The following is a 15,443-nucleotide window of genomic DNA, read 5'->3' on the forward strand; positions in this document are numbered from 1 at the left end:
GCAAGGTGCTCCCACCTCCGTCCCCGCCCCTGCCGCTCCCATGCTTCCCACATGAGGCCCTCCCGCTGCACGGGTGGGGCAGACGGGGTGGCCCGAGTGTGGGGGCAGTGCCCGGGGCGGATGGGGGTCCCCAGCACCTGCCTCCTCCGCGGGGGTGCGCCAGTTAATTAGCCAATGCCTCGCGGAGCGCTTTGAAGCCGGGGAGGGCTGGCAGCTCCGAGCGGCGTCGTTATAATGGGTTTATTTATAGACGGCGGAGGGGCCGGAGGAGCCCGGGGATTTATGTTTTGCTCAATCACCTTTTAGAGGCAGTCGTGTTTGACTTACGTTCCGCCGTTCCGCCGGCTCCGGGAAGCCTCAGGCAGGAGGCGTCTGTGAGCACAGGGCCTCACTCCCCGCCACCCCCCTCCCTGCCCTGGGGGCGCTCAGGGACACCTGGGAGGCTGGCCTCCCCCAGCAGCCAGACAGGCGCCTGAGAGGGGGACTCTGCACCCAGCAAGCGTGGGGACCCCGGCATCAGGGGAGATGCTGACGCAGGGGTCAGGGAGCGGCACAGGTCACTGGCCACCCCGACCCACCGCTGTGGCCACTGCCACCCCTCCAGGCCCTGGGGGCTGTGCAGGAAGTCAGGAGGGGGAGGCGGTGGGAGCAGCGCCCAGCCTGCTCCCCCCCGCTGTTTTCAGCACAGAGACAGGTAGGCCTGACCGTCACCAGAAGTCCTGGCGGGACACCCCTCCTTCAGCCGGAGCCACTGAGGCCCCAAGAGGGGGTGTCCTGCTGGAGGGGCTCTCTAGCTCAGAGGACACATCCCTGCTTCTTTCAGAACTCAATCCAGGACTGATGAGGGGTCTGTACTCGAGAGCGACTCTACACGCACACACATGCATACACATGCACAGAGCACGTGTGTGTGTGTGTGTGTGTGTGTGTGTGTGTGTGTGTGTGTTTGTGTGCATGTGCTCTGTGTCCTAGAGGGGAGAATGAGCCTGTTTGAGACCAGGGGGATGTAGACTCAGGAAGGCCCTGGATGGGCTGCACCTTCTGCTCTCCAGAAGGCCCTGCCCCAGGACATTGGACCAGGAAAGGGGCACTGAACGCAGTTTTTTGAGAGTGTGAGGGCATGAGGGCAGGGTGCCAGGCTGAGGCTCTGCAGGGCTGGGGCTCTGAGCTGGCTTTGGGGATGTGAATCTGGGACGGGTCAGAACTGGGGAGAGGGAGACCCCGATGGCACAAGGAAAGGCCCGGTGGAGGGGGAGGGGCCCCAGCATCTGGCTGGCATCCTCAGCAGATGGCTGAGCCCCCATGTCCAGGACTGGCCGGAACTGGGCAGCGGGCCAGAGGGCCAGCAGCGGTTGGAGTCAGCTGACCTCAGCTGGCTCCTGTGCAGGGGTGTGACCCGGGGCTGCAGGTTCGGCTCCCTGCACACACGTCACCATATTTTATCCTCATGCTCTGCCTACGCCCCCCCAGGAGCTGGCCGTCTGCCAGGGTCTGTGGTGTGGCAGCTTGGGGTGCGATCCAGGAGTGGGATGGCGGGGGTCTGGCACGCGGGAGTGGGATGGGGGTGGGATTCTGGCTCCCGGGATGCAGGAGCAGGATAGGGGGGGTCCGGGTCCCAGGAGTGGGACGAGGGCAGGGGTCCGGGCCCCGGAACCCACGTGGCCTGAGCCCGAGTCGGGAGGTCTGGACATTTATTTGTCCAGGTGAACGTTCTGGGGGGCCCGTGAGGTCTGCTGGGTGCAGTTGTGGGGGCTCTGAGGGGCTGCCTCCCAGGGACCACTGCCGCCAGCACCAGCCCGGGTCTTGAAGCCTTGTGGCCTCCAGTCAGGGAGTGAGCTCCCTGTACAACTTGGGGTGCTGTGGGGGACCTGGGCCTGGCGTGTGAGGCTCTCCCAGCCCAGGGGATTCTGCCTCTTCCTGGGAGCCCTCTGGGTTTGCTTGGGGCCCTGGAGGTGGGGCTGGCTCTCTGAGGCCTCTGGGCTCTGCAGCAAGGGGGAGGGGCCGTTTCTAGGCCCTTCTTCCCAGCATAGACGGGCCTGGGACAGTGGTCTCAGTGATAGACTCCGGAGGTCCCCTCACCAAGCTCCCCCTCTGTGATGGGGCCTCGGGGAAGCCGAGGGCCTTGGCCGGGGGCGGGGGGGGGGGGCCTGAGGACCCAGCCCTGAGGAGGCCGTGGCCACCCCAGGGGCCTGGTGGAGGGGGCCCACCAGAGGGTGGGCTTGGGTGGGCTTGGGGGAGGCTGCTGTGACAGTATCTGGGCATCCCCAACACGGCTGGTGGCTCAGGCTGAAGCAGTGCCGTGTAGACAGGCTGTGGTGTGGGCTGTGATTTCTCCCCACAGCTGACTCGTCTTCCCCAGTCCAAGGCCCTTGCTTCTCCCACCAGAGAGGAGGGGGTGGAGGTGGGTGTCAGCAGGTGACTGCCGCAGCCCCGGGAGCCGTCCGGGTGCTCGTGGGGCTCCGGGTGGGTCCACAGCCTGATCCCTGGGTCCCGGCCCCTGAGCTGCATGCACTCAAGTATGAGGTCTGTAAACACCCATGCGCAGGGCGCCCTGGCACCCTCCCTTCTGTCCACGTGGGTCTCCCTGGGGCCGTGTGCAAGTGCATACGCCCCTGTCTGCCTCCGTCCATCGGCTTCTCTGCCTGGAATCCCAGGGACTGGGCCACGCCCTGCCCACCCCTCCCCCACCGGGCTGATGCTTGGGGCTGTTGTCCAGCTCCCCTGTCTCCCCTGGGCCCCCCTGCAGCTGGAGGGGACTTGGGGATCTGTGTCTTATCCTGTCCCTTTCCTGGGGCACGTCGGGAATGTGCTCCCGTTCCCAGCTGTACCCCTTCACGGCTCTCCAGCCGCAATGTCCATTATCAGGAGTATCTCTCCTAGAACTGAACTATTACCTGGTCTTTCCTGCCTCTTTACTTTTCTTGCCACTTCTTCCGGGAAGCCTTCCTGGCTTTGTCTGAGTCCACAGTCCATTGGAACCCTTCTCACTGCATGTTAGGCTCCCTGCCGGACCATCCATCGGCTCCGTGAGAGCCGGGCCCCGTGTGCCCCGGCCTGTGTAAGCCGGGCCCTGCCGGGTCCCATGTGGACATTGGCTGAATGCAGTCATGAGAGGCGGGTGCGCTGTGTGTGCAGAGCCGCTGCGAGGCAGAGAGCGGGCCGTGGGCTGGCCCTCACTGGCCCTGGTGGGCGCGCTGGCTCGGCTTGGCCCTGGTGGGGGGTGCTGCCCAGGGAGCCGTGGGCTGACCCCCCCCCTCCGCCCCCCCCCCACCCTGCAGCCGTGCAGGAGGAGCGGCAGCGGGGCAAGGACCGGAACGAGAACGAGGTGGAGTCCACCAGCAGCGCCAACGAGGACATGCCGGTGGAGAAGATTCTGGAAGCAGAGCTGGCCGTCGAGCCCAAGACTGAGACGTACGTGGATGCGAACATGGGGCTGAACCCCAACTCGGTGAGCGCCACCCCTGCCCATGCGGCCTCCCCCTGGGGCTGGGGGCCTGCATTGCCTGGGGACCGCCGGCCCGTACTGAGCGTCACAGGGCCGTGCTGTCCTGCTCCACGCGGCCTGCGGCCAGGGCTCGGCTGGGTGTCAGGGGTCCTGAATCTGCTGCACCTGTGCCCCCCACCCCCGTCCCCGTGGGGTCAGAGCCCTGCGGCTCACAGTGGCCCTCGCTGTGCTGGACGCCTTGCTTCCTCCCCACGCTTCTGTGTCGGCTAAGGGGTCTCTTCTCCAGGGGCCCTTTCCCCCGTGGCCGTCCTTCACGGCCCCTGGCACGCGGCAGTCAGCCGTGGGGGCTGTGGTAGGTCAAGTCTCCCCGCCACGAGGCTGGGGGTGGCCTCTGAGCTGCTCCTCCCCGCCCAGCCCCGGCCAGCGTCCCCGCCTGCCTGTGCAGCCCTCAGCCCGGCTCCGAGCGTCCCCGCCTGCCTGTGCGGCCCTCAGCCCGGCTCTGAGTGTCCCCGCCTGCCTGTGCGGCCCTCAGCCCGGCTCCGAGCGTCCCGGGGCGGCCAGCTTCCAGGGTGGCACAGCTGAACAGAAAGCCCAGAACAGAAATTGGGAGACAAAGGGTGCCCGCTTTTCTTCTGCCAAGTAAGGACGTCATTAGGAAAAATCACTTCCACTGCTCTCAGGAGGTGCCAGCCACGCAGAGTGCCGGCCGAGCCGGGGGCACGAGCCCGCCTTCCCGGGTCTGACCTGGCTGCAGCCGCCTCTGCGCTGGCTGGGGCCCCTCCGGGGACAGCTCGCGAGGCCCCAGCCCTCAGACGGCAGACGTCCATGCCCGCGTCTCTCCCCTGCGCAGGAGGGCAGCCCGCTCAGGAGCGGTGGCGGGCCCCTCTCAAGCCCTGGGCCAGCTGCAGAGGCCACCGTCTGGGAGTGGCACAGGGGCTGCTCTGGACCCCTCGTGGGCTCCAGGGGGCTGGTTCCCTGGGCTGCATTGGGGAGTTTTGGGGCTCCTCCATGTTCCCCCTCTCCGCACGGTCTCCCCGGGCCCCTCTCCACCTGACTGGGCTGGAGGCACAGAGCTGGGCAGGGGTGTCCTCTGACACGGCCAGCCACTGGGTGTGTCACCCCCATGAGCTGGGACCCCGTGCAGACCAGCCTCAGCGCCAGTGTGGATGACGGGGCTGCTGCGTGGGGACACGTGTGCCCCGAGCAGAGTCCCCGGCTTCTGGTCAGCGCAGAACCTGCTGCAGCGAGGGCAGGAGGGAGCACCCCTCCCCCCACAGGCCAGCCCCGGGCAGCAGAGGGACTTCAGGGTGAGGGCAAGTGTAGGGGTGCTCTGGGGGCCGGCACCTCGGTCCGGAGGCCCCGTGAGCCCCAGCTGACCCCCGTTTCTGCTGCCTTCCTCCTCTGCTTACCCCAGCCTCTTCCAATCTGGTGGCTTCCGTAGCCATTTGTCACCTGGCTTCCTGTGTGAGCCCTGAGCAGGCCCCTCCCGCAGGCCCCTGGGCGCTGAGGCCACACCCGCCCTTCAGGGCAGGTGGCTGTCCTTGCCAGCCCTGGTGGCTCCTGGAGTGGGGGCTTCTGCTCCGCGTGGGTGCCGGCCCTCCCCTGGCTCAGGACCCCAGAGTCCGCCCGCCAGGAGCTGGGGGCCTGCTTGCGTTTCCTCATCTGTGAGAATGAGAGCAGAGTCCCCCTCAGGCTAGAGCTTTCCAGAAGGGTCTCTGATGCCCCCATCTGTGTACCATCTCCACGCCTGAAAGGAAGAATGGCCCGGAGGGGCCAGTACCGCCCCCCCCAACCCCCAGCCCCAGCGTCCATGCCCGCGTCTCTCCCTGGCCGTGCCACAGGCCCACCCGTCCCCCACTGAGGGCTTACAGCAGCAGCGTTTTTAGCATCTCAGGGTCCTGGAGGTTCGCAGTCCCGAATCAGGGTCAGCGACTGGAGTCGCGGTGTGCGCAGCGCCGGGTCCCGCTGGGCAAGACGCCCTCTTGCCCTTCCGGGTCCTGGCGCCGCCCCCTCGGCTCGGCTCCTCCCTGGCCCCGGCGTGCGGCCGGCGGCGTCTCTCCCGCTCCCTGCTCCTATCTCTGACCCTTGCCGGTGATGACACTGGGCCCACCCGTTATCCAGAGTCGCCTCCCACCTCAAAACCCCTAACTCCAGCATGCCTGCAAACGGGGGCGTGACGTGGCCTGCCCAGGGCAGGTGCAGCATGGGGGCGGGGGGCCTGGCCTGGGCCTTGTTCCCGGCACAGGGTGCTCACTGTGTGCCCCCCCCCAGCCCAACGACCCCGTCACCAACATCTGCCAGGCAGCGGACAGGCAGCTCTTCACCCTGGTCGAGTGGGCCAAGCGTATCCCGCACTTCTCGGAGCTGCCCCTGGACGACCAGGTCATCCTGCTGCGGGCGGGTGAGTGGCCGGCCCGGCTGGGGCCGCAGGGCAGGGGCCTTGGGGCCCCATGGGTGGGCCCGACCCTGGGAAACCCCTTCCTCCCACAGTGTGGGGCCCCTGCGCCTGCCTGCCTGGCTCTGTCCCCCACGAGGAGCTGTTGGATTCCGGTCTCCAAAGGGCCGCCTGGGACCCTCCGGAGCAGGGGGGGAGGGCAGCCAGCGCCCGGCCCCACAGCGAGGCCGCAGCCCCTCTCCAGGTGGGGGTTGCGGGGACGCCAGGGCGGCGGCAGCACTGGGGTTCTGCCCAGGCCATTTCCCGACACGTGACACACGTGCCAGTGGAAACCGGTTTGTGCCGTGAGACTGGGGTCCTCAGCGCAGGTTCTTGCCGGAGGGCCCGCAGGGTCGGGGTCGGGGGGCAGGTGTGCTGGGCCTTCGTGCAGAGGGTGCCGGCAGGGAGCCCCCCGCCCGCCGGGCCACCTGCACGTGCTGGGCCCAGGGGTGGGGGTGGGGGCCGCAGGGAGAGCAGAGGGGCTGCCGAGTGATCCCGCAGCCGTGGGGATGGGGCCAGCGGGGGAGGACAGATGCTCTTGGGGCTCAGCCACTCTGCCCCCTGCCTGGTGGGCCTGGTGGGAGGGGAGGGGCTCCTCCTGGAAGAGCTTACACTCTGGCGGGGATGTAAAGCCCAACACCCAGAGCCATTGGTGGAAGGGGACAGGGACCGGGGGCGGCAGAGGCCCGGGCCTCAGTGTCCCCTTCTGTAAAACGGGGCTACTCCTGGTTTTATAGGATCGTAGTCAGTGTTGAACAGGATGGTCTGCGTGATCCCATCTGCCCCAGGCCCGGGGCCTTCCGAGCCCTTGGGAGGGTGGCTGTGCCCTTCGCTGTCCTTGGGGGAAGAGGCCGGGGCCTCCCACTCCACGGGAGTCCTTGAGAACCAAGCACAGAAATTATTTCTATTTCAACTTTCCCTCCCATACCTTTTCTTAACCCGTGATGCCTGTTCTGGTGGCTGCGCTGGGACCTCCTGTGGAGGGTGTGTCCGGTTTGCCTGAGGCTCTGACACGCCTCATTTCAGTTTGACGATTATGGCTCCGTGCCCCACATGGCACACAGTAACCCGAGAGTTTGCTGCTGGGACCAGGCTGCCCTGGGGTCACCCCCGGAGAGAGCCCCCCACATCCTCCGCGGCCTGCGCACCCTGCACTTGTGGGAAGAGCCTTCCCCAGGCACATGAGTTTGGAGCACCTGCATTAAACAGAACCAGAGAGGGTGCTCTGTGCAGGACTTCTCAGGGCCTTTATGGCCGCGGTTTGCACTGTAGAAGAAAGGCATTTCCCAAACATAGGTGCTCGGGAAGCTTGTTTCTGTGGCCCGATCCTTAGGGGTTCCCCAGAGCCCACTTTGGGTTGGTCCTGTGAGAGCGCCGCTGCCTCTGGATGGCGGCCTGTCGGGGGAGGGCTGCCCCTGGGGCCTGGACGCAGCCACGTGACCCTGCGCCCTCCTCCGTCCAGGCTGGAACGAGCTGCTCATCGCCTCCTTCTCCCACCGGTCCGTCGCCGTGAGGGACGGGATCCTGCTGGCCACCGGGCTGCACGTCCACCGGAACAGCGCCCACAGCGCCGGCGTGGGCGCCATCTTTGACAGGTGGGTTCCGTTCAGGCGGGTTTCAGGTGGAAGGGGACGTGCAGGGACATGGGCTCGCGTCTCCGAAAGTCCGTCAGCCGGGGGCGCCCGCAGCTTGGTTCATTTCCTCCTGGCTCTCTTTATTCGATTAAAAGGTTTTTTTAAATGTTTTATTTATTTTTGAGAAACAGAGCACGAGCAGGGGGAGGGGCAGAGGGGGGGGGACACAAAATCCGAAGCAGCTCCAGGCTCTGAGCTGTCAGCACAGAGCCGGACACGGGGGGGCTTGAACCCATGAACTGTGAGATCACGACCTGAGCCGACGCTTAACCGACTGGGCCCCGGCGCCCTCCCTGCACTGGGGAAGGAGCACCGCACTTGCTAAAAAGGAGGAGTTAGTGCCGTGCAGCAGCTGCTGCGGTGTTGATACATCGGAGCCCGAGTGTTCTGCCTCGCCTCCCCACACCCCTGCGCTCCTCAGCACGCAGGGGGGCAGCCTTGTTGATGAACAAGGTGCCGTGGGGTGCAGCACGTCCTGTCCACAGAGGCCTCCATTAGACACGATAGCCTGCTGGGATTTGCTTTCCTTTAGAAACGCAGCCCCAAACACGCACCCAGCTGCCAGTTCTGTGGCGCAGCTGCCAGAGACGTGACAAGGACAGAGGCGTGGCGCTGTGCCCCGAGTGGGCCCAGAGCAGCACTCGAGGGTGCACCTCCCCCTCGCCCTCCAAGTGAATGGCATGGGTGACCGCGGCCTCAGGGCCCCTCTGCTTGCCGCACAAGCGGTGGGGCGAGTGGGCGCCGGTCCCCTCCCACTTTGTCCCCGAGGCTCCCCGGAATCTTTCCCTTCTCCGGCCCGCAGACCCTGGGGGGCTCCCGGCTTCTCAGGATGACCCTCCAGGCGCTTCCCAGGCTGCCATCCCTGGCCCCCTGCGGCCCAGCCTTGCCAACCACTGGCACTTCATGGGCGTGGCCGTCGAGTTCTGGGGGCCCATGAGCAGGTGGGGTGCTGCAGACAGGCCGGGACCCAGCACCCCACTGCCTGCAGGGGCCGCACCCCAGTGTGGCCTGGCCATTCTCCGCTGTGCGCCGCGTCCACGGCCTGTCCCCCCGGGCGAGTCCTGGGCGCTCATCCTATGGGGTCCCCGGCGAGGGCGCGGCCTGACTCTGAGTGCCTGTCCTTCTCCGCAGGGTGCTGACGGAGCTCGTGTCCAAGATGCGGGACATGCAGATGGACAAGACGGAGCTGGGCTGCCTGCGCGCCATTGTCCTCTTCAACCCTGGTACGGCCGTCCTGGCGCGCCCCGCCGCCCGCCCCGGGCCCTCGGCGGCCTTGGCTGCGCTGTGAGGTCCTCCTCGGGAGGGGCAGCCATCCCGCCTCCTTGCGGCTCTCGGGAGCATGAGGACGTGGTGGCCTCTGTGTGCAGTGGCGCTCAGTGGCTCCTGCTCCTCTGTGGTCTGGCGAGGTCTGTGGCTGACCCGTGGACACCGCGTCCACAGTGCGCCGCTCGCCAGAGTCCCGGGCACCAGAAGAGGCCCAGGTGTCGCCGTGAACTTGTAGGAGGGAGGTTCTGGGGCGGGGACGGTCGGCTAGGGGACGCGGAGGGGCGGGTTTGGGGCTGCTGCGGGCATCTAGGGCGAGCTGACCGGGCCCTGGCAAAGACAGGGGCAGGGGGTTGGGGTAGGGTAGCCGGCTCTGTCCTCCTGCCTTCTGTCCGCTCCAGTGCCGAGAGATCCGGCTGTGGATCCCCTGAATGTCTGCTTGGGGGGTGCGCCCAATTCTCAGGGCATTTCATCCCCCGGCTTTATGATCCAAGCCGGGGGTCCTGCCAGCGTGGGCAGCCGGGCTCCACATCCTAGCCCTGCCCGGGCGGGGTCCCCGTTCCAGTGGTGCGTGGCCTGGCCTTCACTGTAGGAGGCCTGTGTGCAGGGCTGCTGGGGACGGGAAGGAGGTGGCCGGAGCTGGGGACTCCTCAGGGCCTCGGGCTGTTGAGCTACGGGGAAGCCAGGCACGGTCCCAAATTACCCAGGACCCCAGGCTTCCTGGTGCATTTGCGCAGGCCTGCTGGGTTGTCGGACTGCTGACACCCTGCTGGCGGGAGCCCCCACCCCTCTCCTGGTCTGGGGCTGCAGCGGCTTCACATGGCAGCAGGTGGAAGGTGGTGGGCTGCAGGCTCCACCCTCCAGGCCATCAGGATGGACCTCACTGCGCTGGGACCAGACCCAGGGCCCAACGAGCCCCTAGTGTGGTTCCAGCAAGCGGAGGCTGCTCTGCAGAGGCGAGCTGGTCTGATGCCGGCTTGTTGGGTGTTGGGAAGCCCTGGGAGACGAGGGGGCAGAGATGATGCTGGACGAAGCGCCAGGCACCGTGGGCTCTGGCTGGGTCCGGAAGCGCCATGACACTCACCCAGCTGAGCCCTGGCACGTCCTTTGCCGCTTAGCTCCCCCCACCCAGCCCTGCAGGCTTTGCTGGCTGTGGAGCCCCTTCCAGACCCAGGTCCCAGGACTCAGGGTGACTCTAGGCCCCTCCCCAGTCTCCTGCGCAGCCTTTCTGGGGCAGAGGTTCTGAGCTTTCATCCACCTCAAAGGAACTGAGTCCCAAGGGCAGCAGGGCTGGGCATCAGCCTGGTTGCCATGGTAACCAGGGGAGGGGAGGGGCGGTCCATTGCCTTTGACCCCTCAGATGGGGAAGCTGTGTTGGGAAGCCCAGGAATGGGCCCGAGGTCACGTAGCCTGCAAGTGATGACAAGTCTGGCCTCGAGCCCTAGGTGGCCTTGTTGGGGGTGGGGGGCAGAGCCTCGTCCGAGGGAGGAGCTAGCCTGAGTGCCCAGGTGCCCCGTGCAGCTTCCTGGGCGAAGCCTCTGACCTGCACGGCCCCTTTGCCCTGCAGACTCCAAGGGGCTCTCGAACCCGGCGGAGGTGGAGGCGCTGCGGGAGAAGGTCTACGCGTCCCTGGAAGCTTACTGCAAACACAAGTACCCCGAGCAGCCGGGAAGGTGAGCCCCGCCCCTCGGCCCCGCCCCTCGGCCCCGCCCCGCCCCCAGGAGCCTGGAAGGTGAGCTCTGCCCATCCCCCCACGGGGGTTCAGGGCCTCCTCCCTCTGGGAAGCTGCGTGGCCGGCGGGATGGGCGCTGTCTGAGCCCCGCACGGATGCCTGGCGCACCCCTGTAACCCGCCAGAGACGGGTCGGCGTGCAGCAGGTGCCAGTCTTTGCGGGGTATGAAAATGAAGCCAGTGGTCTCCTCCGCTCCTGAAGGGCACGCCTACAGGCAGGGCCTTTGGGTGCTAACCCCCAGAGGGACGGATGCCAGCACACAGTGGGTGCTTTGTAAACGTGTGCAGTTTGTCTCCTACCTGACCGGGGACGCCGGAAGGGCTGGGGCCTCGTTCCTGGGTCCACAGTGCCAGACGCGCAGAGGGTGGCGGGTGCTCTTGTGTCTGTCGCCCTGCTGTAGCCTCTCCCTCCGAAAGGGCGTCTCCTGGGAGGGCGTGTGCCCCCCCAGCCCGATCCCAGACCTCCCTCTGCCCGCGCACTTGACTGTGTCCCGCTCCGTCCCAGCCTCATCTGGTTCGGTTTAAAGTGGAACTTCCCGAGGAGGATGGAGGGCAGGCCTGTTTTTCCTGGCGCCCGGCCGCGGCCCATCTAGCCAGCTCAGCAGAAAACCGCTTTCTCTGGCCCCGCTCCAGCCTCTCTGCTGCGTTTTTGCCTTTAAGACGTGGGTTGTACGGCAGCCAACCCCAGGGCTTTGTCCCCTGAAATACAGACACTGAGATTAGTGAATGAGGCCAGGCAGCCCCTCGAGGGCCCGTGAGGTTGCTGGGAGGGGGGCAGCTGTGGACATCCCTGGAGGGGACAGGGCCCTGTCCTTGGTGGCAGAGCAGCCTGGCCTGGTGTCCCTCCTGCAAGAGCCCCAGCCTTCCCCCCTTCCCACCCCAAGTCAGTCTGCGCCCCCCCCCAGGGGCTGGGGAGGGCCTGGGGATCATGCCTCTGGCTCAGCTCCAGTAGGGCTATTTCTGGGGGAGGGGTGGGCATTGGCATGGGGCACCCAGGATGTCGGTGCTTTGTGGGGTGAGGCTTGCTTGCGCACAGCCCTGCTGCCTGGCCCAGGAACCGCCCCCCGCCCCCGGGCCTCCCCACTGTAGCCAGAGGTGCTGCTGGTACTCAGTTCCATTTTTGTAGCTCTCTCCCTGGCCTAAAATCCTGCTGTGGCTCCTTATTGCCCTTGAAGAAAGCCCACATATATTAGCTTTCCCATAATGCCCTCCTCAGCCTGTGCCAGCTCAGCCGCTGTCTTGCCCTGCCCCTTCATCCCAGGTCTCTATTCCATGGATCTGCTTTCGGGTCCTTGTGTCCACCCTGCCTGCTCCCACCCCCAGGCCCCGGCTTGCGGAGCCGCCCCGCCTCCCCCTGGGGCTCCGCACAGGCAGGCACTGCTGCTGCTGCAGCTTCAGGACCTGGTCCTGTCCCCAGGAGGCTGCTGGGCGCCCACCAGTGCTGGGGGGGAGGACCACCCACCAGCACCAGCACGGGGAGGGGGGGCCGGTGCCGCCTGCCTCCTCTCCCATGGCCCGCCCACAGGTTCGCGAAGCTGCTCCTGCGCCTGCCCGCCCTGCGCTCCATCGGCCTCAAGTGCCTGGAACATCTCTTCTTCTTCAAGCTCATCGGGGACACGCCCATCGACACCTTCCTCATGGAGATGCTGGAAGCCCCTCACCAAATGACTTAGGCCCGTCCTCCCGCCTGCCTGCCTGCCCGCCCGGCCACCAGCTGCTCTTCTCCACCGAGCCCCTCCCCGCCCCTCCCCGCCTGGCCCGCTGGGAGGTGGGGGCGCAGCAGCAAAGCCCCAGGGTCCTTGATGCCTCCTCACGTTCAGTGCCGCTCAGCTGGTCGCCGGCCCCGCCCTGGAGCTGGAGCAGCCGCTGGGGTTTGGAACATCCTCTTGTTGGGAGTGACCCCCTTGGCCACCTGGCAGGTGCCCTGGCCAGCGCACCCCGCCCAGCATCTGGCGGGGCGCAAAGGACCCCACCTGCACCGCCCCCCACCCCCGGGCAGACGAGAGGGGCTCTGGGGCAGCAGGCTTCCCTCCCCTCCCATCGAGGGGCGAGCAGCCCCTTTTCCAAAGATGACTTGCAGTTCTGCCCCCGAGCCAACCTCCGTGCAGGGCTCTGGAGCCACCTCAAGGTCACCTACCCCCCACCTTGGTTTTCTCTTTGCATCACCCTGGTCTCAACTTCCCTCGCACAGCCCCGTCTGCCCCAGGGTCACCAGACCCAGCGCGTGGCCGGCCTCAGTTTGGTCTTCTGTTTCAGCCTGCGCTTTCCGGCCTGCCTTAGTCCCAGGCCGTGCTGGGGTGACTCAGCTGACCTCGCGGGCTGAGGAGGCTGCCGGGGAGGCCCACGGCGGGGTGAGGGGCATGGAGAGCCAGAGGGGCCTGTGGGCACTGAGGCCCGGCGGGAAGGGGCCGGCGGGGCTGCTTGCTGGAGCTGCTGGTAGAGAGGCCCCCTTTGCCGGCTGGCTGTTCCGTGTAGGAGCCTCGTGGAACTGGGGACCGGGGCGCACCAGCATCCTCGGGCCTGCGGCTGGATGCCCCTCGGGGACAGCCAGCCCGCCTGCTGTCCTGTCTGGGCGACAGCCTTGTGTGGGACTCCATCAAACCCCTGCTCTGGTTGATGGCTCCCTGGTCCAGCCCAGCACCTGCTTCGGTGGCATCTCGGCTGACCCGGCAGGGGTGAGGCCGGGTGCCGGGGGTGCGGCCTCTCTCAGGGGGGACCAGCTTCCTTTGCACTCTAAGCTCTCCCTTTGGTCTGAGTACCTTCCTTCTCACGCCTCATACTCCGCGAACCCGGCGTTGGTCACCGGTTGGGGCCTGAGCAGGGATTTGCAGGGGTGAGGGGATGCCGTCTCTCCTGTTGTTTTGGCCCTCGAGGGGATGCTCTGTAGCTCTGGGTGGGGGGCGCAGGGGTGCCCCGGGGGGGTAGGGTGGGGAGAGGTCTCCAGGCCTCTTTGGGGAGGTCGGTGGTGGTCTTTGCCTTCCAGAGTCCCCGGCCCAGCTGGAAGGTGAGGCTCCCAGCAGAGGCTCTGAGGCGGCACAAAACCCCCCTTTATCCACCGCCCACCCGCTCATCACGTGGGGAGGTGTCCCCTGGAGGGTGGCCGGCAGAGGCGGGGTGTGCTGAGGCCTGCCCAGCTCCCAGGCGCTCCCCAAAGTCTCGGCAGCCTTCAGGGGCACAGTTGTGACAAGCAGTGATGCAGGCATTCTTGGGGACTCCCTCTCAGGGTCCCCCTGGTTGTGGAAATGGCGGACTGCCGGGCACCCAGCACCCCTGGTGGCTCCTGCATCCTGTCATTCCCACCCCGTCCCTTCACGCTCCCCTGGGGGGCCCTCCCCTCTTACCCAGACTGTCACCATCACGCCCCTCGAGGGCCCCTCTGCTAGTCCGTAAAGCACTGAGGCCCCCAGGCTACTGCCTTGCCCACCCCTCCGCCCCCCCGCCCCCCACGGCCTGCAGGCACAGCGTCCCAGGACCTGGGGCTGCCCTCTCTTCATCTGTCTACTGTCCTTGGCATCCATCCCGTGCCGTTTGAGGAGGTTGTAGTGGGGAGACGGCACATTGCTCAGTAGAGAGGTAGGATTTTTATTTAACCAGACCGTCAGTAGTATTACCAATCTGGTTCAATTAAGGTGATTTTTTTGTAATTATTATTATTATTATTATTATTTTGGTGGGACAATCTTTAATTTTCTAAAGATAGCACTAACATCAGCTCGTTAGCCACCTCTCGCCCGTCTCCCTCTCGGCCGGGCTGGACGCTGCGAGGGCCCGGGGCCCTTGCTCCGCCGACCCAGTGCCCCGCTCTGACATCCGGACGGGGCCCCCACCGCAGCGGACCCCAGATGACCACATCCCGCGTCTGGCAGGTGTCCGCAAGGCCAGGCTCCGGCTTGCCCCCCACGTCCAGCGTCTCCTTGGAAGCCAGCCCCCCCTGTCCTCTGGAAACGGTCTCTGGGGGAAGGTGGCCGCACGACCTCGGCCTTCCAAGCGTGGGAGCTCCCTCCTCTGCGGGGCTCCCGGGCCCCAGACGCACCGCCAGCGGGTACCCAGCTGATGTCGTCCCCATCACGGAGTTGGGGCACACGGCCTGTCCCCGCCACGCAGGGGTGTGGTGTGAAGTGTCTGCGCCGCACGGAGAAGCGTGGCGCCACCAACGTTTTGTTTTCATTTTTAGTCCAGACTTTCCCCTTCTCCCGTTTTCCTGCACGTTTGCTTCATGTAAGCAAGTAATGAGGACCCTCCTTTGGTGAAATCCGGGTTCGAATGAATATCTCCGGGCAAGGAGTGCATCTATTTTAAGATGCTTCGGAGCGTGCAGCTCCCGGGTCCCCGGTCCGTAGCCATGCCTTAGCAGGGAGGCGGAGCTAGCGCTTTCGAGAGGGAGACACGTGTGGACAGAGATAAAATGTCTAAAGCATCGGGAAAGGTAAAAAAAAAAAAAATCTATTTTTGTACAAATGTAATTTTATCCCTCATGTATACTTGGAGGATGGGGGGGGTGGGACTTGTTTTGTTTCTGCTTCTAGACACGAGGAGGGCGCGTCCTCAGTGACGCATCGGACGTGGCGCTCAGGCCTTGGTGGAACCGCGCAGACGTCCCCCTCGGGCAGGGGCGGCCCGGGAAGGTCAAGGGCTTTCCTCCCCTTCCGAGAGGCCTTCGGAGCCTGGCCAGCCGGCCTCCCCGAGACTCTGGTGGACTGTGGACCCCCTTCCCCGCGCGGTGGTTCTCCGAACGCCGCCGCCGGGCGCGGACCAACAGCGGCGTCGGAACGTGGAAGGAAACAGAAACTGAGAGGAGAAACAAAATATGAGCGTTTAAAAATCCGTCCCCGTCCCGTTCTCGTTTGTCCGGGCGGGGGCGGCCGGCGTCGTGGGCCTGGAGGCGGGGCGCGTGGGGGGCGGGCGGGGCCTCCGGCGTCCGCGGTGGGGGTCCCTC

General features: G+C 66.3%; 1 protein-coding gene across 6 annotated transcripts in view; it reads left to right on the forward strand.

Moving 5' to 3' along the window:
• RXRA (retinoid X receptor alpha) overlaps positions 1-15,333 on the forward strand; it is a 69,974-nt gene extending 54,641 nt beyond the window's left edge. For 5 of the 6 annotated variants that reach the window (XM_029921151.1, XM_029921154.1, XM_029921153.1 and 2 more), the window contains exons 4-9: positions 3,279-3,448; positions 5,717-5,846; positions 7,342-7,474; positions 8,645-8,736; positions 10,344-10,449; positions 12,033-15,332. In XM_029921151.1, the coding sequence (XP_029777011.1) occupies positions 3,279-3,448; positions 5,717-5,846; positions 7,342-7,474; positions 8,645-8,736; positions 10,344-10,449; positions 12,033-12,180 (779 nt within the window). In that variant the 3' untranslated portion in view covers positions 12,181-15,332. Of the gene's footprint in view, positions 1-3,278; positions 3,449-5,716; positions 5,847-7,341; positions 7,475-8,644; positions 8,737-10,343; positions 10,450-12,032 lie in introns of all 6 variants that reach the window. The other variant, XR_003902197.1, reaches the window with a different exon arrangement.
• Positions 15,334-15,443: the final 110 nt, after the last annotated feature.

Source organism: Suricata suricatta, chromosome 13, assembly GCF_006229205.1.
Source record: "Suricata suricatta isolate VVHF042 chromosome 13, meerkat_22Aug2017_6uvM2_HiC, whole genome shotgun sequence".
Classification (NCBI taxonomy): Eukaryota; Metazoa; Chordata; class Mammalia; order Carnivora; family Herpestidae; genus Suricata; species Suricata suricatta.